Here is a 27,001-nt window from a genome sequence, read left to right on the forward strand (position 1 = left end):
CGGGATGTGGCTTCGGACGGACAAGCCCTCGCCATTCGACGCGGAAATGACTTTCACGCAAGTCGAAGGTCAATAAACTTGAAGATTTAAAAGGCGATTGGAGAAGGTCACGCGGAGCCACCTCCCCCTGAAGCCACACACACACACACACACACACACACACACACACACACACACACGCACGCACGCACACATAACCGGGTCAATAATGTGTTGTAAGGTGATGAATTAGGGAGGAAGTGACCAATGTCCATCTGCCCCTGAGGTCACATCTTTTCCTGTCACGCTCAATTCCTGCCGCAAAACAAGAACCTAACACCTTCTTTTTCCACTGTAAGCATTGCTATTTAGTAATAGTCCACCATTTGCAAGCAACACTGTCGTCTATGGGTAATAGTCTGACTTAAAGTAGCAGCTAACGACTGTTAAATACATATACGCTTGAAGACGTGTGACAGTGGGATTTGGTCACGGTTCCTGAGTGATTAAATGATTTTATCGATAAATTGAAGTTTATTTGTGAGGAGCATTTTTGAACCCCTTTTTTTCAGCTTCTATAGTTCAAATCACTTCCCTACTGTGTCACGGGTGTGTGTTCCGGTTGTTGTCTTCCCCCTGTCTCATACACACCTGCTCCTGAGAGCATCTTCACCACCTGTGCCTCGTTCACCCTAATTACCCCTTGCATTTAACCTCGTGTCTCATACTTTCTAGTCGCCAGTTCGTTGTACCTTGTCGTCGCGTTCCAGCATTCCTTGTTTCCACGTCACAGACTCACAGTAAGACTAGACCCTGTTCCGATTATTGACCTCGCCTTTTTGCCTCACATTATTTGGATACTGTTGCCTTTTTTGGATTGCCTGCCTGTGTACCGACTTCTGCCCGTATATTAAACCTCCCTTTTTTTAAACTGTCCATTTGTTTTGGAGTCATGCATTTTTGGGTCCTATCTTCTGTTCCGTTCATGACACAACGAACTGGTCATAACATGGACCCAGCAGACACAGGGCCGGTGCGCAAAGCCCTTCAAGCGCAGGGTCAACGCCTCTCGAAGCAGGCTGAGCAGCTTGCTGCCCTCCACTCTTCATCTCAGAGAATCAGGACAAAATGATGAGACAGGTGGCCTCACAGTTTGAATTTCTTATGAAAATGAATCAGAAGAAGGAACCAGTTGGCACAACACCCGATACCGCCACGGTACCAACGTTTCCATGTGAAGCAGTTACCATGCAGCCACCTGCCACCTCCGCTGCTGTCTGCCCACAACTCTCTCGACCTGAGAGGTTCTCTGGAGATTCTGGGAATATTAAGGCGTTCATCACTCAGTGCGAACTCCACTTTGAGCTGCAGGCAGCTGCCTTCCTCACCGAGCGGGCAAAAATCGCTTTCGTCATTTCCCACCTGACTGGTCGCGTGGAGGCGTGGGCTACTGCTGAATGGAGCCGCAATTCCGCCGCGTGTCATTCGTGGGCTTTTTTCGTAAAGACTATGGAGCCAATTTTTAAGTTTTCCACACCAGATCGTGAGGCAGCTCGCTCCTGGGCTACTGCAGAATGGAGCCGCAATTCCGCCGCGTGTCATTCGTGGGCTTTTTTCGTAAAGACTATGGAGCCAATTTTTAAGTTTTCCACACCAGATCGTGAGGCAGCTCGCTCCCTTGTCACTTTACACCAAGGCAAGCGCAGGGTTTCAGATTATGCGATTGAGTTTCGCATTCTAGCAGCTGAGAGTCAGTGGAATAATAGGGCACTGCTCAATGCATTTTTTCAAGGACTATCCCCCGCCGTCATTTGGTCCCGCTAGACTTGCCGACCGACTTGGACACTCATCGCTCTCGCCGTAAAAATCGACATGAAGCTTTTGGATTGTGAGCTGGACGGAGTTCGGCGGAGGGCTGCGTCACCGCGCACTTGGAGGACGAGCCTCGGTGACCAGTCAAACCAAGGCAGATCCCCTGTTTCCGGTCTCAATCCCCTGGCTAGAGTCACCACGGATGAACCCATGCAACTGGGCAGGTTCCGTCTCTCCCCTGAGGAACGTCAACGCTGGCTGAGGGAAGGGCGGTGCTTCTCGTGCGGGCAGTTGGGTCATTCCGTGAGCAACTGTCAAGTCAAGGTTGCCGGTGCCAGTAGCAAGGGCAAGGGAGCGGTAAGTCTAAATTTCATTAAGGAAGACCCTACCCGGGTTCTTCCTAAAGTGACACTACTCTCCTGATCAAGAAATTCATACACCTGTATTAATTGACTCTGGTTCTGACGCAAACTTACTCAACTCCCTCCTCGTTAGACGGATGCACCTTAGAACCTTTCGAATAAAACTCCACCGCAACACCTATGCTGCAGAAGGCAGTTTTATGGGCAAGATCACTCACCGCACCCAAACACTCACATTGACATTTCCCGATTCTCACTTGGAACACATGAGTTTTCATGTTTTTGATGCCATGAATCATGACCTTATTTTAGGGAACCCGTGGTTGAAATTACATAACCCCCACATTGACTGGTCCTCTGGGCAGGTTATGTCATGGGGCAGCAATTGCGCCCAGAACTGTTTCAAGCCTCCATGTAATGTTCAGGGCTATGTTTCAAATGACAATGCACAGACCCCATCTGGGGATCCTGACTTATCTCAAGTGCCCACCTGTTACCAGGACATTAAAGACGTTTTTTCCAAGTCCAAGGCCAAATCCCTTCCACCCACCAGACCTTATGACTGTGCTGTTGACTTGCTGCCTGGAACCACACCCCCACGAGGGAGGTTATTCTCTCTTTCAGGGCTGGAACACAAAGCTATGAAGGAGTATGTGGATGAATCACTAGCAGCCGGGATTATTCGCCCATCTTCATCCCCTGCGGGAGCCGGATTTTTCTTTGTGGACAAGAAGGACAAGACTCTGCGACCCTGCATCAATTGCCGGGGTCTCAACGACATAACTGTGAAAAACAGGTACCCTCTCCCTCTCATCTCCACTGCCTTTGAGTTCCTGGAGGGAGCCCAAGGTTTTCACCAAATTTAAGACTTGAGAAATGCATATCATTTAGTCAGGATAAGGGAGGACGATGAATGGAAAACAGCATTGAACAGTTTCCGGTGAGGGTTGGACTCCGCCAAGGCTGCCCCTTGTCACCGATTCTGTTCATAACTTTTATGGACAGAATTTCTAGGCGCAGCTGAGGCATATAGGGGGTCCAGTTTGGTGCGGTCTTTGTTTGGTGTGGTCTTTGCTTTTTGCAGATGATGTAGTTCTGTTGGCTTCATCAGGCCGTGATCTCCAACTCTCACTGGAACGGTTCGCAGCAGAGTGTGAAGCGGCTGGGATTAAAATCAGCACCTCCAAATCTGAGACCATGGTCCTCAGTCGGATAAGGGTGGAGTGCCCTCTCCGGGTCGGGGATGAGATCTGCCCCAAGTGGAGGAGTTGAAGTATCTTAGAGTCTTGTTCACGAGTGAGGGAAGAATGGAACGAGAGATCGACAGGTGGATCGGTGCAGCGTCTGCAGTGATGCGGACTTTGTATTGGTCCGTTGTGGTGAAGAAGTAGCGAAGCCGAGAGGCGAAGCACTCAATTTACCGGTCGATCTACGTTCTTACCCTCACCTATGGTCACGAGCTTTGGGCCGTGACCAAAAGAACAAGATCCCGGATACAAGTTGCTGAAATGAGTTTCCTCCGCAGGGTGTCCGGGCTCTCCCTTAGAGATAGGGTGACAAACTCGGTCATCCGGGAGGGGCTCAGAGTAGAGCCGCTGCTCCTCCGCATTCAGAGGAGCCAGATGAGGTGGCTTGGGTATCTGCTTAGGGGACTCCCTGGTGAGGTGTTCCGGGCACGTCCCAACGGGAGGAGACCCCGGGGACGACCCAGGATACGCTGGAGAGACTACGTCTCTTGCCTTGCCTGGGAAGGCCTCGGGATTCCCTTGGAAGAGCTGGAGGAAGTGGCTGTGGAGAGGGAAGTCTGGGCTTCCCTGTTAAAGCTACTGCCCCTGCGACCTGACCTCGGATAAGCGGTAGAAGATCGATGGATGGATGGAGACCATTCAACGCAATTGAACAAGCGTTCCCAGACCACTGACGTCGAGATGGCGACAAAACAATATCGCGCGGCTCGGACGGTGTAAAAATCCGATCCGGGGGCAGAAATCGGCCGTGAGTGTGTCACGGCACGCTGGAGGGTCTGACTACTTAATTAGACGTGTAAAGAGCCTGGGTCAGACGGAGCAGACAGCCAAAGAAAAGGCAGGCGAGCTGAGGGCCTTCAAACTGTCTGCTTCACACTGTGGATGTGTATTTGTGTGTGTGGGTGTGTGTGCGTGTATATCTGGGTGGCGCTGTGGGAAAGTGCTGCGCGTCTGGGGCACATGTGTGTTTTCATACAGGCTAACGTGCTTGAAGTGATTCTGAAGAGTGTGTGTGCAGGAATGGTCACATTAGACAACTAACTTAAAATAATCGCGTTGTAATTCATGTGCAGAAACGGTAGACATATTTAAGGAAGCTTCCCGACAGAACCGTAAAACTTATTATCAAAACACTTCATATATTGTTATACACACACAAATATCAAAAGGAGCGTTATTCACTTCGGTTTAACAGATCTTTGGAAAATATTGTTAATTAAAGCCAAATACTGTATGAGGTTTCCGCGCCTATGAGATTAAAGCTAACATTGTTTTCATATTTTTTCAGGTTTTCTGATATTGAAACATATCCCATGAAGACACTGAAGTATAAAATGATGAATAAGAACTTGTAAGGCTGTGTTTTCCGCAAATATTAGCCACGGGACAATGTTTTTCAACTGAAAATGCAGTTTAAAACAAAATTAAAAAGGAATAATATTGCGAAACGACGCCAACCAATTGTAAATCAACTAGCCCCCACCGGAACATGAAAATAAATACACACAACATTGTGGAGCGACCACACATCACAGCGTAGTAGAACACTCTTCGTCGTGAAAGATTGCCGTCTCCACATTAGGTAGGACTGTTTTACATGCCTTGGTAGGTGCTGCTGTTTCAGTTATCAACACAACACTGTGGCGCGACCACACGTCAGTGCCTACTGGCACACTAATGTGACATAACGCAAAATCAACTTTAATACTGGACAAACCGTGTGCACATACTCGAGGTAGGATTACGCGATTTAATTTGGGCTGTTTACGTGCTTTGGTGGGTGCTGCTGTTTTAGTTAGCAACAGAGGTCTAATGAGCAATTAACTCTTTCAATGTGCACGAGTGAACAGTTGCATCTACAGTAAGGTCATGGTTTTGACTACACATCGCCATGCAGGGTAACCTGCATATTAACTGACTATGGTGAAGTGAAGGTGACATTATCAGGATCTTTTATGAACATTGAAAATAATGGTAAAAGTATTTCATAATGCAAATCTCAGGAGGTGTGTAATAGGAATGGCTGGTTGCATCCGACGTATTCATCATTATTACAATAGAAATACAACTGCTATTTGATTGTCTGCACGGCTAATGCGTCTGTTCCCATAATGTGTTTCAAATAGGCCCGAGTATGTGAGGTCCAGAGAACGGCGCATAATTAACAAAACAAGTCAGGGGTTCTTGTAATAATCACTTATTCCCACTCACTCTTTGTCGGCCGGGCGCAGACGCGACAGGCCGATGTGGACGGGAGTCGACTGCTGCTGCTGGTGAGAACTGATTGGGAGTTCTCCATCCATCCATCCATCCAGCCCAGCTGCAGCTTTTTTTTTTTTTTGTCTGAGGGACACAGAGGAGAGGGTCAGAGTTCAAATAAGTTCACAGGATGGAGGGTCTTTCACATGTTAATGCCTCAAGGGGAGCACCACACAAACAGGGCGGTGATTAGGACATTGTCGGCAGAGTGTTTGTTTAAATGCGAGACTCTCACGTTTGATGGACGCGTCGGTTTAGCAGGTGGACGCCAACGACTTGAGACGAATAGGCTGAAAATCACGTGCAAATATGGACACACAAACACGGGGCAAGAATGAAGCATTTGTGGTTGCTTCTGGACATTGTCTATCATTGATGTCGTCCATGTTAACATTGTCATCTGTCATACAAAAGAGAAGTTACCGCCGAATGACAAAAACTAAAATATAGTTACATAATACATTACATCATAGAACATGCTGAATTTAAAAGGTTCAAAACAGTTGCCGTGCTCCTTGATGCTCACTGACTTCAAGTCTCACAAGATTTACCAGCAATATGATGGTTGAATTCCAAGTGTTCTACTTTTGAGCCATATATTTGCTCCCCCCCAAAACTGGGAAATAAGCGCCTGTACTAGTTATTAATCCTGCCGGCGATGAACTCCACGTGTCGCCCGGCTAGCTCAGTCGGTAGAGCATGAGACTCTTAATCTCAGGGTCGTGGGTTCGAGCCCCACGTTGGGCGAATTATTTTTCACTCAATTTAACATTCGAAAATGAAGCCTTAAATGTTTATCATCCCCTTTTTACTTACATTGGATCTATTTTCGTCAAACATTGTTTCTTTCCGTCAAAAGGAAGCAGCAGCAGAATGATGACACATGAAAGACTATGAAGAAACATCAGATTAAAAAGACCCCTGATGGACGCTTGTGGTACTGCAAGTAGAGGGAGAAACCACTGCCTGAAATCAACCAAATGCCTCATTACACTACAAAATAAACGTAATATTTTGCATAGATATTGTGCTGTCGATACTATAAATGTAACAGTTTGCAAATTAGCAGCCAAATAAATACTTTATGACCCATTACACAACTCGATTTTAATACTGATTGCATGGGGAATGTTTAATTGATGTATTTCTGCAAAAAGTGCATATTATTGGGATACAGGTACTACCACAATTTATGTCAAGCAAAAGTAGAGTTTAAAACTAAATCGACGCAGACTGGGCAGTACTAATACAGTAGTGTGTCGCAGCCCCTTGTTAGACACACGTCAGTGTTTAATGGATCGCCCCACTCCACTGCCTCAGTAGGTGTTGCTGTTTTGGTTAGCAAAAGACTTAACAAAAGGTTATATATTATTTTAAGACCCTCTAAAGTGATTTTGGTGATTTGTTTCCAAAAACATTTAATATGTTTGAAGTGGTGAAAACGTGTAAAGATTGAGAGCAATTTAGTACTGAATTTTTTAGATATAGTGATAAACTCTATTTCATCATTTCAGTTGTACAGATGTTTTGGGGGCAGGGCTAAAAACAAGCGCAAGCCCACACTTGGGCTTTCTGGCATGAGTAGGCCTTCCTCCACCATACAGTAAGTACAGAGCGCTGTCATTCGGTCAGTGGCTATTGGGCGCAATTGCGAGTTTCTTATGTGATTCAGATTTCTTTTCCCAATTTTGACATAGGGAAGGTCTCCAAGATAAGAATATCTAGAGCGAGTCAATCTCTCCCAACAAATGCTTTCCCCTCCCCAGCATACTGCGTGCTCAGCATGGGTTCAAATGAGAACCTATTTGTGTTTTCACACCGCCGCCTGTCAATCCGTCCTCCCCCCACGCCGCCGTTGCACAAATTGGTGCAGCGTGAACACGGCCACTCCCCCCTGCGCCGTGGGTCTAATTGGCCAAGATCAGAGGAGCCAATGCGGCGTATGCTTCTTTTTGAAAATGATCCACATTTCTATTTTATCTTTGTCTTAGCCTGACAGTGAAGCTGCAGGACCAATAAAATGAAACCTTGGAAGAATGATTATAAAAGCCCCCAAATATTCTTCCCAATCTACAGATCTTAACAAATGGACTTTCTTAAATTTCAGTTTGCTCTTTTTACAATTTCTATCAGGAGTGAGTCATTTCAAACTGAATTTACCTTTTTAGAGCAGAATATAATATATTCAACACTGCCAAATCGATCATGTCCTGTCAGAGCGAGAAATGAACAGAGCGAAGTGACACACATTGGCAAGGTTCCCAACACAACTCTTTAGCTCCAACCAGGACATTATGCCCGCCTGCACAATGTACAGGAGCTATATCGATAATTCCGATCAACTACTATTATTTGGATCACCTCAATTGCATGACAAGTCAAAATATTTGAGACAGCTGTCAGTACAAAGCAGCGCAAACAACATACACACAATAATAAACAATGCATATACTAATATGACTCAATAAAAACAGAGGATTATTACATTTTTAAAGGCAGAATTTTGTTATTTTTCATTGAAATGATACAACCTTAACATGCATACATACGTAAAAGGACTTTAAAAGAATGCAATCTAACAAAAGGGTACATCATTAAAACGATACACGCTTGCAATTTAGGATACAGCTTAATATCGTATATCTTTAAATGATATCCCCCCAAAAACATATATCCAACAAGAATGTGCCTGAACATGGATGAACCTGAAAAAAGTGGATAAACCGATACAAGATACAAATGATGCACCCGTAAAAGGATACATCATTGAAGGATACACCCGAACAAGGATGCACCACAAAATTATACGGCCTGAAAAGGAAATATCACAACAAGATGCACCCTAATGAGGAAACAAAGTCACAAGGATGTACCCTGACATCGTGACTATTGTTGTGGCTGGTCAGAGTATATCAATAATATCCCGTAATTACAAATCAACATTTAGCTGATCATATTTATACATAATCTAATTTGGTCGAATGCCCATTCCTAGCCAAGATGTCAGGGAGAAGAATCTGAAATCTAAAAAGTAGACATTCCTCTTTGGCTCCACTCCTCGCTGCAGTTAAAACCAGCCATGGGTCATTTTCGGGTGTCAAGGACCTTCCATTCACGTGTCTTCAATTAGGGAGCCACGCGTCCTTGGGTCAAAAGAGGAAGTCCACGAGGAGTCTTTAAAGGCTGGCCTCTGTTCACACTCCACTGACCTCTTCACCCCTGAGGACTCAGGCCACAATACGTTCCCATCTGGAGCCGTGTGTTATTTGGGCGCATTGATGAAGAAGGGGGACGGATGGAGGGACAAACGGTCAATTCCAAATTGATGTGTAAGCGCTATTGAAGGCCCAAAAGGAACACCTTGTCGCACATCCGCCCACCTCGGTTGGCTCGGTTGACTTGGAGTCTGTTCAATGAGCTGGCTCGCACGCACGATCCCAGCGTGGGGGAGTTGCCGAAGCGCCAAGACGCTGTGTTTTTGCCGCTAATGAGTGTGGGCCTTCAAGATGGATGCCTTGCTCAGAGGCACGCTGCTAGCATTGGCGAGGAGCAGGGCCATTACTTGAGTTCATTTCAATCGTTACACATAGTAAGGTTGTTGTTTTATGTGTATTTTCAAGGTATTGTGGAGGGAATACACATTTTAAGAGGTGCAGTTGAAAAGGTTAAGTTGCAGCTACAAAATGCTACAGCTAATCATACAGTTAAAATAACACCTTCAACTTTGGGTTAATCCAAACTGAGAGTTATTTGGGAAACGGTAAATTTATCCTATTAGATGTTGGACTGGAGGTTGGGGGGGAAAAAAGTCATGAGAACATTTGTTTCATCCACCTCATAACACGAAGCTATTATATTTTTGTGAAAAGATTTTTTTGGGTCTTTTTTCTAGCAGCTCCGTAGTTTAAAGCGTGTACGCACGCGCCAATGCAAGAAATGCGACGAGTAACTCTAATTCCTGCTGAGAAATAGACAACATGAGTGGAATCATTTTCACATTATGACAAAAAAGGAGCCCGGGGGAAGGCAACCGTGGATTCAATTGCACTGAACGTTGCCAAAGACATGGTGCCCATTTATATGGTGCAAAAGCAGTCATTTGTCGACATGTTGGGAACTTTTCACCCAAGGTATGTGCTGTCAATCAAGCCATATATAACTTTTAAAATGTTAATTTATTAAGGATAGTTAATAGGATTGCCTAGAAAGTACGTTTTTGACAAAAATACATTCCTTTTCCAAGAGAACCCCCCCACCCCCCAACATTATCTGTTAAAAAAAATGTATTTCTATTCTTTCCGTGGAAGTTGATGCAAGTTAAAGAAGTGCTTCAAAGCTTGTTTGGTACTTGTGCCACATTTTATCGTCATCATCTCGACATTAAACAGAGTAGCCAGTTGAATACGGACGTTCAACGCAAATTAAGAACACATATTTGAAAACTGATGCTTCTCATTTTTAAATCCAGTTAAGGAATTTGGGAGGGGGTTGACAGCCAGTGACGTCATTCAACCACCATAGTTTAGTTCTGAACTCCTTCAGCACATTGTGAAGCAATGCCGCCACCTTGTGCTGATAAGCCAAGACTGCGAATCTACTGTCAGAACAGTTTTCAACACGTGCATTGCCTTGGAAGTGAGTGTAATTATATTTTATTCACCAAAAAATAAATGACAGACGACACAAAACGACAAACGTGCAAAAATACAGTGATGGCGGGAGTGAAAGGGGCCAATTTAGCCCAAATACACAGGTGAAACACTCCGATGTAAGTATAATAACTTAAAGATAAACACGTACAAAAAAAAAGAAACATAAAACCGAAACTTCTTACCCTCTCAATTAAGACTTTTATGTTGTGGTGCCTTCGTTTTTATACAACTTCCGGATTTGTGACGACAGTCGTGATGCAGCTTGCTGGCGTTGGCGCATGCGCGTCGCTTCATGAGTCACGTGATTCAATAAGCTGCGAACACACGTTATAACTTACATGACCTGAATACGTGACAGTTGTTAAACTTTAAACTATAAACACGACCTACATGGTTACCCCTCTGACTGTGCCAAAGAAAACGGCACATTGTTATCTTTTGTAAAGGCAGGACTTCATCTCACTGAAATGATGCACACTATGCACCCTTGAAAGCAAATATGCTAACAAGAATAGCTAAAATGATACATCCTATAACACGCTCAAAAAATGCACTCTAACAAGACACAAAGTTATACACTCTTATATACTCTTAAATTGACATATCCTAACAAGGATGCACCCTTGAAATGGCGTCAAATGCGTCAAATGTAATTTGAGTATTCTCAAAAACATTTCAATTTTTATTAATTATTTTATCATGTCATTTTGTGATTTTATTTCTTCCATTTTCCCTCATGAAATGAAGACCACCACAGACAGCACTGGAATAAGAGAACCATTTATTCTTTGCTCTGTTCTACAAAACTTTATTACAACATAAAGCTGACGAACAAAACTGCGTCTCCGAAAACGTGTGCGGGATTGTTTTGAAAAAAGCAAGTATGTTACTTTACACTCCTAATATGGACAGAAAACATGAGCACGTTGGGGATGTAATATTGAATGTATTAGCACCATTCTGCAATGTGTACAACAAAAGGAACCAAAATGTTTGAAACGTTTGTAACGTTAATCGGTAAAAGCACATTTTCACCTTGTCAAGGACGACAGCAGGATGTAGCAAGTATGGGGAAAAACTGTGTGTGTGTGTGTGGGGAGGGGGGGGGGTGCTTTTAAAACTTGATATCCCAGTAAAGTGGCATTTCTGTGGTTTCAATACCGTCTTGAAGAGCGGCCAAGTTACCGTCTGTCGACGACGTCATTTCGGCGTCAGTGTTCAGACCTCCAGACTCTGAAAGGAGATATACTGTGCTTTTTTTATGTTGTTTTTTCAGCATCAGCCATCAAAAAGTTTCTGCCTGGCCTCACCCGGGATGCACTGGATTTGGGGCCTCTCCCAGCTTCCCCCAGACTGACAGCGGATAAGTGGATTGAGTCTCTGCTGGAACCCCCGAGAACAGTGATAACGTACCACGGCGTCTGTCTCGTGGCGCTGCCGAGGCTTCCCGAACGTAGAAGCGTTCCGGACCTTAGGCGGTGGGCCGCATGATGCTGTTGGAAGGGGGTAAGAACGCACACGGATGCAACCTTACATGTGAAGTGTTGACTTGAGTGGACTAAATACGCACATGTGCCTTTCTTGCAGGTGTAGGCCAGGTGATAGTTGCAGGGCACGTCACTCCAGCGGCCGTCGTCGTGCCACACCATCACCACGCAGTCCTCGCCGGACAGGAAGTAGCTGTCCGGCTGCCCTCGATACCAGTTCTCATACAACTGTACGGACACATAGCAGAAAAGACATGTTTACAATTCAATTTACACAGGAAATAGACTGCTAACTATCCATCCATTTTCTCCAGCATTGTACTTATCAGGCTTGTGGGTGAATAGGAGCCTGTCCCATCTTTCTTTGGGCAAGAGAAGTACAAATGCAACACTGAACATTGGATGAAAACAGTAAGTAACAGCAAAGACTCACCAACGGGTTCCCATCGGACCACCTAAAATCATTCTCAATGGTCTTATCGTTCAAGCCGGTCCATTGGTACTCTTTATAGTTGTCTGGTGATGACATAACTCGGTAAGGATAACTAACCACTCCCTACGAATACTATGGATAAATACAACTGATGGTCAAACGGGTGGTGGTCGTACTGTGGATGTAGGCCTGCTCCTCGGGGGTCACGATGGAGGCCAGGTGAGCACCCTGCATACGGCAGTGCTGCTCGGCCACCTCCCAGCTCAGACGCTGGCCGAAGTGTCGATAGCAGAAGCCGTGGAACTTGTCCCAGCCTGGCTCACAGGTTTCCAGGTCTTAAAAATAAAGTGCAAAGTGGGTATCGACTGGAAATTGTCCAATCCAGTGAGCCGACCGTGAGTGAGCTCACCCTGCTCGCACAGGTCTCCCCCGTATGTGGGCAAGCAAAGACACTGAATCCGGCCCTCTCGCTCCATGCAGGTGCCCCCGTTGTGGCATGGCTCATTAAAGCAAGCGTCTGGAACACAAGAGAGTGTCAATTCACCATCAAACTACATTTGAATTTGGAATAAGCTTCGCTTTGGATGAACTCCCGAGATCCACTTTAGATGCATCGAGCCCATCTTTGACCGTCTGCCATCTTTTATCATATGGATATGAATATAAGAATGACTCGTTTGTCGACTCGTCACCAAAGAAGGACACAAAATCACGTTGATGCTTGATTTAGAAAAAAAATAAATAAATACATTTTTAAAAATCACATTCATTTGATTTGAGCGCACAGCATTAAAGACCAACATAGAAATACTCCTAATGGAAAATCAGACAAAAAGTCTATTACAAATATTGAACATTCTGTCATTCATTCTCTATGCAATCAGCATATTGTTTTGTGTGCATGAGCCAACATATTTACAACAACTTTGTGATTCTACCTATTGTACTGTACTGGAATACTGTTAAAGGAGAAATATTATCTAAAATTGACTTTTTACTGTAATGGTTAGTAGTTGGGTCTCTGGAGAGATTGCCCACTCATCAAGTGAAGAAATTAAACAACCAATGAAATCTTTTGTTAGCTGTGTATTTCTGAAAATGAGCAAGACGTTCAAAATATTGCCAGATTGTGAGGACATGTCAATCCATTTTCTGAGCCGCTTCTCCTCACTAGGGTCGCGGGCGTGCTGGAGCCTATCCCAGCTATCATCGGGCAGGAGGCGGGGTACACCCTGAACTGGTTGCCAGCCAATCGCAGGGCACACATAAACAAACAACCATTCGCATTCACATTCACACCTACGGGCAATTTAGAGTTGTCAATTAACCTACCGTGCATGTTTTTGGGATGTGGGAGGAAACCGGCGTGCCCGGAGAAAACCCACGCGGGCACGGGGAGAACATACAAACTCCACACAGGCGGGGCCGGGGATTGAACCCGGTCCTCAGAACTGTGAGGCAGACGCTCTAACCAGTCGCCCACCGTGCCGCTGTGAGGACACAATTATGCTGATTTGCATAATCCCGCATAATGGGCGTGGGATAAAGCCTACACAAGCACGGGGAGAACATGCAAACTCAGATTCAATCCCAGAACCTCAGAGCTGTGAGGCAGACGAGCGAACTACTACTCACTGTGCTGCCCGGGAGCTGTTTTTAAATTGTGAAAGATTACATAATATGTCTCCTTTAAAATGTGAGTTGACAATCAAAAGACGGCAATAAAACAAATTTAACATTCAACATATTGTCACTCCCAGATTGCGATCAGACATCGAAACATGAATTCACAGACATATCACTGTATTATATGACAATACTTCACAGAAGTCAAAGAACGAGGAAGAAAACATCACATTTAACAGGACTGGACAAGTTAGACAAGTGTCAAATGGAGTTGTTTCCCAGTCGAGAGGAAGGAAAAAAAAAAGTGTTTTGGGATGGACAACAAGCCGACAAAGACACAGAGAGACAAGGCAGTTTGGGGGCAGGAGGGAAGGTCGGGGGTTTTAGCGCATCGTCAGGAAGAAAAGGACAGTTAGGCCGAGGAGAATGACGTTAATGTTACCTGCGACTTTCACTTCACCACTCGCCGCCGCCACACTCTCATTGGGTGAAACGTGGCCAGTGGAAGCCTGGGTGCGTTCATAGTCGGGTTTGAGGGTCGTTGATTTCCAGGGCTCAGATGTGCGGTGGAAGACGTCGGGAGCGGCGGTGGTCGCAGGACTCCGGTTGTGCTTGGACCGCCAAGTGGTTGTCCTGACCGTGGAATCGACGGACGAGGATTCGGTGCTGATTTCCAAATCCTTCAGAGACTCTTGGGGTCTGGTCGTGGTGGTTAGAAGAGCCCAGTTGGCCTCCTCGGAATTGAACGGTAAGACGATGATCTCCTCCTCAAACGCCGGTCCGGTGGAAGTGCTGTCGTTAAGCGCAGTCGTACTTTCTTGAGCTTCCGCCTCAAAGAGTGTGCTTACTTTTTCTTGAAAGGATGGAGTAACACTTTCTCTAAAGATCGAGATGATTTTAGATCCGTCTTCAAATATTTCTGTTGCTTCTTTGTGGGAGGCTGCTGTTATCGTATCTCTGTCAGTGTTTGGGGTACTGGTAGCTTCCTCGTCTAATCTTTGCTGTACTCTTTCAAGTTTTACCATATCTTTAGCCTCTTCTTCAAATACTGGCATAACATCAGTTGATTCTTCAGGGTTTAGTGTCGTTTTAGCCTCAAATTCAAACATCTGTGTGAATGTAGAGCCCTCTTTTTGGGTTACTGTACCTTTGGCATCTTCTTTAAATATTGGTATAACTTTAGTTTCATCTTTTGGGCTTATCGTTACTTGAGCCTCTTCAAACATCTGTGTTACAGTAGATCCTTCTTTTGGGGTTACAGTAGCTTTGGCCTCTTCTTTAATCACTGCTATATATTTATTTTCATCTTTTGGGGTTAGCGTAGCTTTAGCTTCTTCAAATAACGGTGTAACTGTAGATCCTTCTTTTCGGGTAACAGTAGCTCTGGTCTCCTCTTTAATTATTGGTGTGACTTTAGTTTCCTTCGGGGTTAGTGATGCTGTCGCGTCCTCTTCAAATATCGCCGTGACTGCAATTTCTTCATCTGGTTTGAGCGTAGCTTTACCCTCGTCTTCGAAAGTGGGTGGCATGGTAGTTCCTTCGATTAGATTTAGCATAGGTTTAGCCTCCACTTCAAAAGTCGGATGTTACTTCAGCTCCTTTGAGATTTGGGGTAACTTCATCTGTTTGATCGAAAACTGTAACAATGTCCGTTTCCCTGCCAACATTTCTGTTGGGTGAAAAATTCCGCCCAAAACTTCGGGATTCTTCAATGGCATCTTTTTCAATTTTCTGTTTGGTGTTTGAATTAAAAACACTGTGCCCTCGAGTCAGTGCAGGCACTACATCGGGTTCGAGTCCACTTGCCTCCTCATAGCTCAGGGTGGAGCTGTCAAAGACCCCTCCATTACCTGATGGCTGATATATTGCTGTCTTTGAGTCCGTAGGCACCTCGGAGGACATCTCGGGAACTTTGGCGGTGGGCAAGCTTACCCTAAAACGGGTAGACCTCGTCGGAAGCAGCTGCCTTTCATCGCTTTCCATGCTATCTTCAATTTCCAAGCTCGCGCTTCCCTCCTGCGTGGACACAGACTCCCATAAGCGCGGAGGTTTCGAGCGATTATCCGATCCAAAACTGGGAGAATACTTTGGCTCTGACGTTGTGGTCAGATCTGGGATTGTTGTCAAAGACTCTGGAGTAGTGCGGCCGGTTGAGGCAGGAGGTGTCTGGCGCGTGGTGGACTCTGACTTGGAGATGAACTTGAAAACCTCAACTTCCTGGCGACTTTCTGGGAAAGAAAGATCAATTTTAATGCTAACACATCAGCGGTATACCCTGAGGCGATTGAATTCATACCTTGAGAAGTATCCCCAGAACCACTCAGAGGGACCCACAATGAGGAGAGATCTGCAGTCACCTGCCTGCGTTCAGTCATTTGGACGAATGGTGCCGCAAGGTCTCCTTTCTCCATGGGGTCCAGAGTTACAGGGGGAGCTTCCAGAATCTCCCCTTGGGTCTCATTTTCGTACATCTCAGTGTGAATACTCTTTAAATCAAAACCCTGGAGCGACATTACCTTCTCTAATGGCTGTGTGCTCTCTTTTGAGATGGTGTCTGTCAAGTTCTGGGCATGTGTGAGGTCAGACTCGTGGAGCCTCGTTGTGCTTTCTACTTTAGAAAGCTGGTAAGTAAAGTTCTGGTATGAATCTGTGCTGTTATAAAAAGTGGACTGGAGTGAGACGTTTCGAGGGGAATCATGGATTCTCGTGCTTTGGATAGTACTATTTATCAGTCCTGTAGTATGTCCAAAGTCATCATTTTCTTGTGTAGAATAGGATGTTCTGTTAAAAGGTCTTAGGCGATTTAAAGCATCCGTGGTGCTCAAATGAGGTTCTGGTGTGTAAAACTTTGGCTGCTCCTCTACCGCATTTGCTTTGGTGGCAAAGCCCGAGAAAAGGGGTATGGTTTCCAAAACACTCTGAACCTCCCGTTCGATTTGTTCCGAATTTTGGCCAAGCGGCAGTTCTTTGTCGTCATTCATTAAGATGACAACGTCTTCTTCAAGAGTGCGAAGCTCCGGTGTGCTTGTGCTGTCCATGGTAGAGTCAGTCGGTGTAGTTTCGTTACCTGGAGGTGAGAAGATGATGAAGAAAAAAATCAGATTCAAGACAGATACGTTTAACAAATTCTGTATAATCAGTGGACCCTCACAGACTCAAACACAATGCATTTTAGAACGACGTTCAACCTTTTATTTGTTTGGGTTTCTCTAGCTTGGGTTTCAGATTTTAGTTTTTTGGACCGGAGGATGTTTTGGGTTGTTCCACCACTAAAATAGTCAGGTTTTGAGGGTCCACATTATACACAATACTGATTTTATCTTTTGGTCTACATACCTCCGAAACAATATACATCATAAAGGCTTGACGGCTCTGGGAAGACCGTTTGGTTGCGGAAGCGATACACGGTCTTCACACCAGCCTGGGGGCCTCCACAACGATCCCTGGGGGTCCTGATGGGGTAGCGGACGCTGCCGTCGGACAACCAGCCAGGGCTGCAGTTGTCCAGACCTTCGCTCCATGCCAGGTAAAGCTGCGCTGCAGAGGCCAGCTGAGCTCCTGCTGCACTGCAGTATGACTTGGCCCCCTCAAAGGACAACTGCTGTGGGACGGGGTCGTGGAACACCTCCCCTATAAATGAAATGTTTTTATTTTGCGAAAATTGAGACTTGGAAAGGTATAGGGAGTGTACCGCGTACCATGCATTTGTTCAACATAGCAATACACGTCAAAATGATCCTGTGGATTCATCCTCCCGTAGTTTCTCACTCCTGGTTCTCCATCCATGTCGCCATAGCAAGCTTCGCGGGGCATTTGGATTGGATACCTGAGGAAGTGGTGTAAAATTGGAAACAATAAGCAAAGTAATTCTAGGACAATTCTAGGACTCGAATCTCGACTGCGGCATTCCTGTGTGGAGTTGGCATGTTCTCCGTGTGCTTGCGCCGGTGCGGGCATTCCGGCTTCTTCCCACATTCCAAAAACATGCATGTTAGGTTCATTGAAGACTCCAAATGGTGCATAGTTGTGAATGTGAATAGTTGTTTCTCTATATGTACCCTATGACTACTCCAGTCTCTTGGCCAAAGTCAGCTGGGATGGGCTCCAGCTCAACCTTGATCTTAATGAGGGCAAGCAGTATTGAGGATGGATGGATGGATGGATGGGTGGATGGGTGGGTGGGTGGGTGGATGAGTATCCGAACATACCTGACAGTCTCGTCTTCGAGCCAGCCTGCGTCACACTGCTCATAGCCGTCAAAATAAGCTGCCTGAAGCTGACTAGGAGTTGCCATTCGGGCCCCGACGGTCTTGCAAGCACTCTGGGCCTGCTGGAAGGTAAGTGCATATCGACCCATGGCATCCCTGTAATGGAATACGACACCTGGACACAAAACAGACATTGGTTTTCATATTTAGAAAGTAAAAGTAAAAAGTCGTCAGAAAAAAAACTGAAGTACAGATACCTGAAGAATCTACTTAAGTATAGTAACTAAATATTAGTTTCTTGGTTACTTCCCACCACTGGTTTTTCATTACCTTTGACCTTGAGTTGGATGATGTCACTGCTATCCTCCAGGCCCTGCTGCACCTCGCAACGATAGTGCCCCGAGTCGCTGGAGCGTGTTTCCATTAGCCACATTGACAAATCCTCGGGCGAAGAGCGGTAGTTGAGCAAATCGGCACGGCCTTGGTATGCCTCGTTGACTTTCACCCTGCCGCCCCGCGCCACTAAGATTTGCTTCTCAGTACCGCCGGACAGCAGCGTCCACTTGACCCGCGGCAGCACGAGAGGTGATGAGGACGCCGAGCAGGGGATGATGACGGCTCGGCCTAGCAGGGCGTAAAGAGCACCCGAGTGGGAAATGTTCACCCAGAGAGGCGTCTGGACGTTGTCTGGAAAACCAAAATTAAGGCTGTGAGCATTATTATTATTATTTTCTAAAATACAAATGCTAATGGTCAATATTTACTCACCAAGTCCAGATGGCATCTGGGTGGGAAAGGACAGAGAGAGATGACAAAGTATACCGAGAAGGGCAACGATTCTGTGGAGACAAGGAGACAACGACATCCCTCAGTCAGACTAGGAAGAGGGCGTAACGATAATAAAGACACATTCTTTCTCCTTCACAGATTCCACTTTCCAATTTCACACATGTCTAAACATAAAGACCCATTGCTCCAGGTAGCCACCACTAATCTCAACCCGAACTGATTTATCCAGAGGCCCTCTGTATCGGCCGCTACACAAACCACAAACAACCAGTAGTTACAGTACCTGTACATATGGACAAAAATGCAAAAGTCTAAAATCATGCAAGAAAAAACATGGTGATAGTACAATGGTTTGTCACTGTGGTGGTAAACGTTTGTCTTTGGACCTTTAGAAACATATCTGAAGGTTTGTGGACCTGAAAAAACAGGTTCTCAATTTGTAGGCATACAAGATAATTCGCCTCAGGAGTCAAACCTAAATAGATCAAGCACAGAATGGCGATCGAGAAAGGGGTTAAAGTCAAGAAGATTTCTCCTCTTTGAACTGGGAACGGTGGATAGCTGAGAACATCCTCCCATGGAAAATTAGTGGATTGGCCGTTGAAAATTGGACCATCACTGAAAACCAAATACTGAAATAAACATTATGCTGGGAAGTTGCGTATCAAGAAAACTGCTGAAGTGTTGATTTATTGCACAGCCACTGTACTGGGCAGCTTTTTTGTTGTCAGTTCTGTCTGGTGAAAAGCAGTCCCACAAATGTGCATCTGCAAGGAACTCTTTACAGTTAAAATCATCTGAGAGACTGCTTGTGTGCCTTTGGAAGATGCTGCTGTTTTGTTTAGCAAAGGCAATTTGAGGAAATAATGCGCTGTGGCGCAAGAGGTCTGCAAAGTCAAACAAGCTTGGACTGCAGCGTGAGGGAAAATTTTTTTTTTGGTTTCCAAGCACAGGCTCCTCCTGACCGCGAGCCGTGCAGCGTCCCCGGCCAGTGGCACCCTGCCACGACTCTTTCACCAGTCTGGCCCTGTTATTAACCCGTCCGGCAGCCGGAGGGGCCCGTATGCTGGCCGTGCCCTCGTACGACCTCCCCAGGCAAGCCGGTAATGCTCATTCATCATTGAAGAAGCGCAGCCCACTCACATACACACCAGCCTAATTACACTTTACGATCCCTCGTCTATACTCTGTTGTAATAGACTGCTGCGACTTTGTTTGCACTGGCCATCTTCTACATCCTGTAAAGTATGCTATTGAGAACAGCACAACCCCTATTGAGGAATCCCAAATAGGCAAAATAGCCTCCGATTCCTTTAATGTAAGAAGGATAGATAGAAGGAGAGATATACAAGTATAGTATATAAGTATATATAAGTATAGGATGGATGGATACACAGAGAGACAGACATGGAATGAGTGATTCATTAAGTAATGATTGATCAATTGATTCGTCATTTCACACCGTACCGACTGATCATTTGGTTGCTGAATCAATTGACTGATCTTTTGAAGTATTTATTAAGAATTGATTGACCGTTTGGCACATTTTATCACTTGATTACTCATTCAAATTGTTGATGGAATGATCATTTGGTTTCTTGATTAAACATTTAAATGATCAATCATTTAATGGATCTAAAAGGTCTACACACCCCTGTTCTAATGCCAGGTTTTTGTGACATTAAAAAATAAAAAATAAACCACAATAAATCCTTTGAAAACTTTTTCCACCATTTATGTGACCTTCAGATTAAACAACTGAGACAACTTGCATACGTGTGCACACCCTGACAAAGTAACTGGGGATTTTGCTATGTTCAGAAGCTATCTTCAATGAGAGTCAGCACACACCTGTCGCTATTTCATGGGCCTAACTATATCCAAAATCAAGTTCAGAGGTTCTAGTAGGCTTTCCTGGCATTTTTTTTCTTTCAAGCATAAGTCTGAATGTGTTATCCTAACACTTACTGGTACATTATTTGGAACAGTTCATAATTCCTTCCAACTCGTCGAAGGTCCCTCGCAAAACGTAAGAAAATGTGCTATTGTCTGATGAAAAGAATCGATCAATCTCACTTTTGGTTGATCACTTTATTGGCCAACTGATATCTTTATTGATTGATGAATGGTTTAACTGATCGCTCAATTGATCTTTCCAAATTACTGGTCATTCAAGTGATGCGTGCAATGCTCCAATCAGATCAGTGGAGAACAAACAACGATGAAGTTGACTTTCCAACTGATTTGGCCCTCAAAGGCGCTCATTGAGGGCCAAATAGTTGTTCTAGTGTGTATTTCCCGGCCAGCTGGGTGGGCCGTTAGCACCCACCACTATTAGTATGCGGCGCAAGAAAAGGGAGAAAGAAAGCAACGGCAGCTGCATACCACTGTGCAGTACAAAAAGAAAAAGAAGCTGAAAACGCCTCCGGGTGGAAATAAAAGGAGCGACACTGGCACACTTGCTTGCTTCTCTTCCATTCTTTTTCTTCTTTTGAAATTACTGACAGTACAAGTCTCTTGCTTACAGGATCAGATTGTGGGGCCTTCATTGCATTACTTTCACTTTGGGGCACACACAGCTCGACACCAAAACAAAATGGTACTCAATGGTGTGCCCTTTAAAAGAGTGGCGCTTCCACATAATACATAAATGAATGAAAATGATGAAACATGGATGCATTTTGCACAAGACACAGTTCCTAAAGGGGGTGCGGCAACAAGTTGATATTTCTTTTTTAAAGTGGAAATTGTATATAAGTGAGAATCTCCTTATATTTATTTGATTTTTCCTTTATTTCTATGGGCTTTAGGTATTAAACAATTTTTTACATATCAATAATAATGAAAATATAAAAATAATCATAATAGTAAAATAAATACAGAAAAAATGATGGCAAATAAAATGAAATAGAAAAAGAAAATGGTTATCAGAATATTATTCTTTATTTTTCCTTTTTTACATGGGTGACAATCAAGTGTGAAATAATAATAAAAACAGAAATATACTGTATAAAAAGATAATCATAAAAAATTAAGAAATTAGAAAATTATATTAGTTCCTATTTTGTTTTATTTTACATGGGCTGCAAGTCTGAAATAAATGTAAATATAATAATAATAATAATAATAATAATAGTAATAACAAAATCTTTATTTCAAAGCAGTCAATTATAATAACTAAAAAAAGGAAAATAAATGTATTATAGTTCATGACTGTAATCCTACTGTATTATTACTGTGTTTGTAATACTTTTTTTTCGTATGTTAAATGTAATTTGTTTTGATTGAAACACGTGTGATGCTGTCATGTTCAGGGGAACTCAGACAAACCACTACTCTGCTACCTTCACTTTTGCTTTCGCTTGACTGGCTAACACCTGACCACAGTCCAGTGGACCATCAACTGCCCCCCTCCACCCTTTTTCTCTACCTTTCTACGTACCTACCCATTAAGCTGCCTCAAGGGGAAAAGGGCACTGTAAATCACGAGATCTGCACTTAAGACAAAAAAGAAGAAACTCGCATGACTTCGTGTACCTCCTACAGGGCAACGTTGCACTTTGATCCAGGATACACTTTATATCAGGCTCACCCAAACCTTTTCAGTTCAAACACACTCAATAATAACAACAACAACAACAATAAAAACATGAATTTATTAACCCTCCATTTGTTTTGTTTTTTTGTTTTTTGCTGCACCAGAAATATTAACAGCTCAATGTAAACTTTTTTTTTTTCATCCTTTTGTATTTTATTTTGACCATTGGAAAATACCCTTTCCCTCTTTTCAGCCCCATGTAAGAAGAATTTTAAGTTAACATAGCTCAGGAAGAAGGGAAAAAGAGAAGGGAGAATTGTTGATGGCAGGAAGAAGGAAGGAAGGGAGGAACCAAGGAGGGAGGAAGGATGGAAGAAAAAGAAAACAAGGATGTATGAAAGGAAGCAAAGGACCTCAGAAAGAAGGGAAAAAAATGATAGAATGAAGGGAAAAGGAAGGAAGGAAGGAATGAACGATAAAGGAATGGAGAAATGACTGAAAGAAGGACGGAAGGGACAAAGGAAGGAAGGAAGGAAGGCAGCTAGGAAGGATGGAATGAAGGAAGAGTAGAAAGAAAAAAAGAATGTATGAAAGGACAAAAGAAAAGGAGCTCAGAAAGAAGGAAAGAAGAGGGGGGGAAAAGACTGGAAGCAAAGAAGGGAGAAAGGAAGAATGAAGACAACAAGGATGTATGAAAGGAAGAAAGGAAAGGACCTCAGAAGAAGGATGTAATGATGGAAAAAAGAAGAGAGGAAGAAAGGGAGGAAGGATGGAAGGAAGCAAGGGTCTCACTTCCATTCCACCAGGTCAACACACACGAAAACCCATACCTGGCCTTGAAACCGGAACAAAAAACCCTAACCCAGACTCGAAAACCTTAACTTGAAATTTAAATCCTGAAACATGGCTAGAAATACGATTTTGAAACCCTAACACTGTCTTGAAACCTTATTCCCCCCCCCCCCCCCCCCGAGCATTTACGAGACTGAACTGGGTTTAATAAAAGTGATAAAATGCAACAAAAAAAAAAAAAAAAAAATTAAAGTGTACAAATACTTTGGCAAAAGTAAAAAGACAGAAAACGCTCAATCCCAATTGTTTTTCTCATTTAAAGAAAATATATTTTCTAGACTTTAAAACTTTAAAACTCAATTTCATCCGCAACACAGCAGAAGGGTTCATGTGAATTTGGAGCGTCTCTAGGAAGAACTCCACGGTGGTCCATTTTAGCTCCCGAGCCACAGTTTGAGAGGCTCTGCTTTAAAAGAAAATGTCACTCTATTTTCCCGCATAGAAATGAATGGAAAATGATGCGGTTCTGCAAACCTCAGTGAGGGACAGAAGGGGGGGGGGGCAGGGGGGGGACGACGACGACAACTTCCCTAACATTTGGAACACAATGAAAAGTAACCAGCTGCGTGCACAAATTTAAAAATAGAACTTTAGCATGAGCCTGCAAATATGTGCGCAAAGTCAGTAATGTACACATTTAAAAGCATGCACCATCTATGTTGCAATAATAATGACAATCATCAAAAGCCTACCTGAGGGTTTGAAGCTCCATCGCGTCGCCGGTGTTAAGTCTCCGCGTCTCTCTGCTGCAGTGCGCTGTGAGAGGGGGGAAAAAAAAAAAAAAAAAAAAGTGTGTGTAGGGGGTGGTGGGCGATTTAGTTGCACCGCGCTGCAGGTCCTGCAAGGGAGCTGCGACCCGCTCGACGCGCACTGGAAGAGAAAGAGAGAAAAGCAGTTGAAAGGCAACAAACTGCACCCTCTTCTTCTTCTTCTTCTTCTTCTTCTTGCGCATGCTTGTCAAGCAGGGAAGGAGGGAGGGAAGATATCAAATGCATGATGCTGATGTCTTTGTAGTGGCCTTTTATTTGGGTTTTAACCTGCAGGGGGGGGGACATATAAATGCAAAAATGCACTAAAGTGTGCACTTTGATTTTTTGGGGGGCCCTTAAAAAAATCTTTCAAGTAGTACCCTGTCGAAAAAAAATAAACCCAAAAGGCTTAACCAGTTCAAAAGTGTGTCAAAAAGTGTGTACGGTCACTATTTGCTTGCAGTACCTCGTTACGCACAGGAGGGGGCGCTGTGGTGAAAAAAGCTTCAAAGTGTGACTCAACTGGAAAAAAAAGCGTGTTGTAACACCTACTACATACCCTGCGAGTGTGATGAAAAGTGAAGGTGTTGAAATCTTTTACTTGGGAAAGTGCAGCTGCTGAAACGCACACACATACCCACAGGTGTGACTATAAGTGTGGGTGTCAAAACACCCACACTCCCCCCCCCCCCCCCCCCCCTGCCCTTAATGAGTGCAACAAAGAGTGTTGATGTTGAAACCTTTCATCAAGAAAAGTGTGGATGTTGAAATCCCCCACAGGTGCAACACCTCTGCCTCACTGCAACTTAAATACCGGTAATACTTTGCCGGGAACTCACTCACAACACGCATTGCCACAATTGAAAAAGTATCGGTATGTTGGTGGGTGTTGCTGCTTTGGTTAGCAACAGAGCTCTTTTTGTATCTTTTGTGGCACGGTTAGCCTGCCGATAGCGTACTTGTGAGCTGTGCTGAATGGCGCTTTGTGGTGCGCACCTGAGGAATCTAACACCCGCACAACAGCACGGTCCCATCTAAGAGGCCAACGTCAACGCTGACCTGGCGGAAAAGAAAAGGACCTGCCGTGTGTGTGTGTGTGTGTGTGTGGGTGTGCGTTCTCGTTCGCTGCCAACTCCATTTTGCGGCTGTTAAAAGTGATCTATGCTGGTTATTAAATGGAGGCGACACTCGGCTCACGGGGGAAGGTGGTCTTATCTCAACGTTTCATACTATACGACAAGATATCCGACTACAAATCATCCATCACCATCCATGTACTATCAATCATTCCATCCATCCTGCATTCATCCATGTCATCCGTCTACTACCCATCCATCCACCTATCATCCATCCATACTCATCTTTCAATCCATCCAAAAACAAATCATCCATTCAATAAAAAATACTGTACGTATAGTAGTGTCTGTGTACATGCAAGCACCTTTAAGAGGTGGGGCCTATTGAGGAGGCGTGTGATGTCAGCGATTCTGTGTGTGAGTGTCAGGGCTTGAGCTGTGGCCGACAGCAGCTTCTGCGTGAGTGTGATCGGTTTGTTTTATTGTTCTCCCAGCGTGCAACCGTGGCTCTCCTTTCCCTCACGCGAGGGCATCACAGTCAGTATGCTGTAAGAACTTGGGGGAAATAAATTGCTTAAAAAGATGTGCTATAGCGGGAGAACACTATTAAACTTCCATATATCCATCATATCTAATCAGCGGTCCATCCTCTACCAAACAGGCAACGCAAGAACATACCGTCTTTCTCGGCTTGTAATTCCAGCACACTGCCGAGGTCACGCGTACACACAGGAATCCACCGGGGGATTAAAACCAACTAAATTAGAACAAACGCAAATGACCTCTCCGAGTGTCATCCAGGCTAACATGACATTTTCCAGCACTGCCTTCAAACAACTCTGTGATTAAAACGCTGCCCAGTTTAGCTCATTAGGTCACCGCCATGACTCAAACGCAGCAATTTGGTTTCCTCAAAGCATCTTCAGATCTTGAAAACAACTCTGCATGTACGTTGAGCACACAGAGACACCAGGATGGATATTTTAATCACAAGATGTTGAGAATGCATGTCATTGGAAAAATATTCTTCATTCACCTTAATGTAATCCCAGACGGACACTGAGCCTTTGAGTCATTTTTCTTCCTGTAAGAAGCAAAAAAAAAAAAAAAAAAAAACCCTCAAAAGCTACTTTCCGCTGACTGGCACTTTTATTCCCTCTTGGATGCGAACAAGGCAGAATGGATGGTGGAAGGGAGAGGGGGTGGTCTCGGGGAAAAAAAAATTGCTTCCCTCAACGCCACGTTGGCCATGTTACTGCACTGACCGGTAATGTCGGCAAATACAGACTGTGACGCATTCAATGACTTTGGCAGCTGGAAACAGTCAAAAAAATACCCCCACCAAAAAAGACCAATTTCTCACTGGAAATCATGGAAAGTGGATTAATCGGTCCATAAAATCTGTATTAACTATAAGGCAATCTTTTCATTGACGTTTTAACGTTTCTCGTTGTCATTCAAGTGTAAAAAGAACTTGAATATTATAAAGTACAACTACTCACCAATTTGAAGACATCTGACACGTCATCGATGAACCACACAGGCAATGTTTTAAGTGTACAGTAAAGTTTAATATTATCTTACAAGTGATAAAAACAAGAGGTGCAAAAATAAAGTAAAACAACTCACCCTTTACACGGCCATACAATTATAAAGAGACATTAACCAGGGTATCATGAACCTAAAAAGTAAAAGTACTCAGTAAGTGGAAAATATTTTTGGTAACATTTTAACTGTCCTAATAGTCATCCGTTTGTCAACAGAGGTTAATTACTGTCAGAAAAAAAGTAAAATAAAGTAAAACTACTTACCCTTTGACGGCAACAGACAAAACACGTAACGAATGGGGAACAGGAACACTGCTGTTGACTAGGCTGCATATTAGTCATTACAGTGGAAAGCTGGACTTTGAAGAGTGGTTTGTCTGTGTGC

The 27,001-nt window shown here is 44.2% G+C and overlaps 1 protein-coding gene and 1 non-coding gene across 2 annotated transcripts; one reads left to right on the plus strand and one right to left on the minus strand.

Annotated features, from left to right (window-relative positions):
* The first annotated feature begins 6,333 nt into the window (after nt 1-6,333).
* Nucleotides 6,334-6,406, plus strand: trnak-cuu (transfer RNA lysine (anticodon CUU)). The gene has a single exon. It is a non-coding gene; the product is annotated as a tRNA-Lys (tRNA).
* Nucleotides 6,407-11,160: 4,754 nt separating this feature from the next.
* LOC133396135 (brevican core protein-like) lies at nt 11,161-26,969 on the minus strand. Its single transcript, XM_061665620.1, has 17 exons — nt 26,881-26,969; nt 26,699-26,750; nt 23,937-24,000; nt 18,834-18,904; nt 18,396-18,752; nt 18,066-18,240; nt 17,556-17,683; nt 17,194-17,487; nt 16,154-16,924; nt 15,454-16,085; nt 14,300-15,422; nt 12,641-12,748; nt 12,408-12,566; nt 12,232-12,314; nt 11,882-12,026; nt 11,622-11,804; nt 11,161-11,544 (listed from the first exon to the last, which is right to left on the minus strand). Exons 3-17 carry the CDS (start codon nt 23,954-23,956, stop codon nt 11,426-11,428), a joined length of 4,368 nt encoding a protein of 1,455 aa, XP_061521604.1. The 5' UTR covers nt 23,957-24,000; nt 26,699-26,750; nt 26,881-26,969; the 3' UTR covers nt 11,161-11,425.
* Between the last annotated feature and the right edge of the window lie 32 nt (nt 26,970-27,001).

This window comes from Phycodurus eques, chromosome 20 (assembly GCF_024500275.1).
Source record: "Phycodurus eques isolate BA_2022a chromosome 20, UOR_Pequ_1.1, whole genome shotgun sequence".
Taxonomy (NCBI): domain Eukaryota; kingdom Metazoa; phylum Chordata; class Actinopteri; order Syngnathiformes; family Syngnathidae; genus Phycodurus; species Phycodurus eques.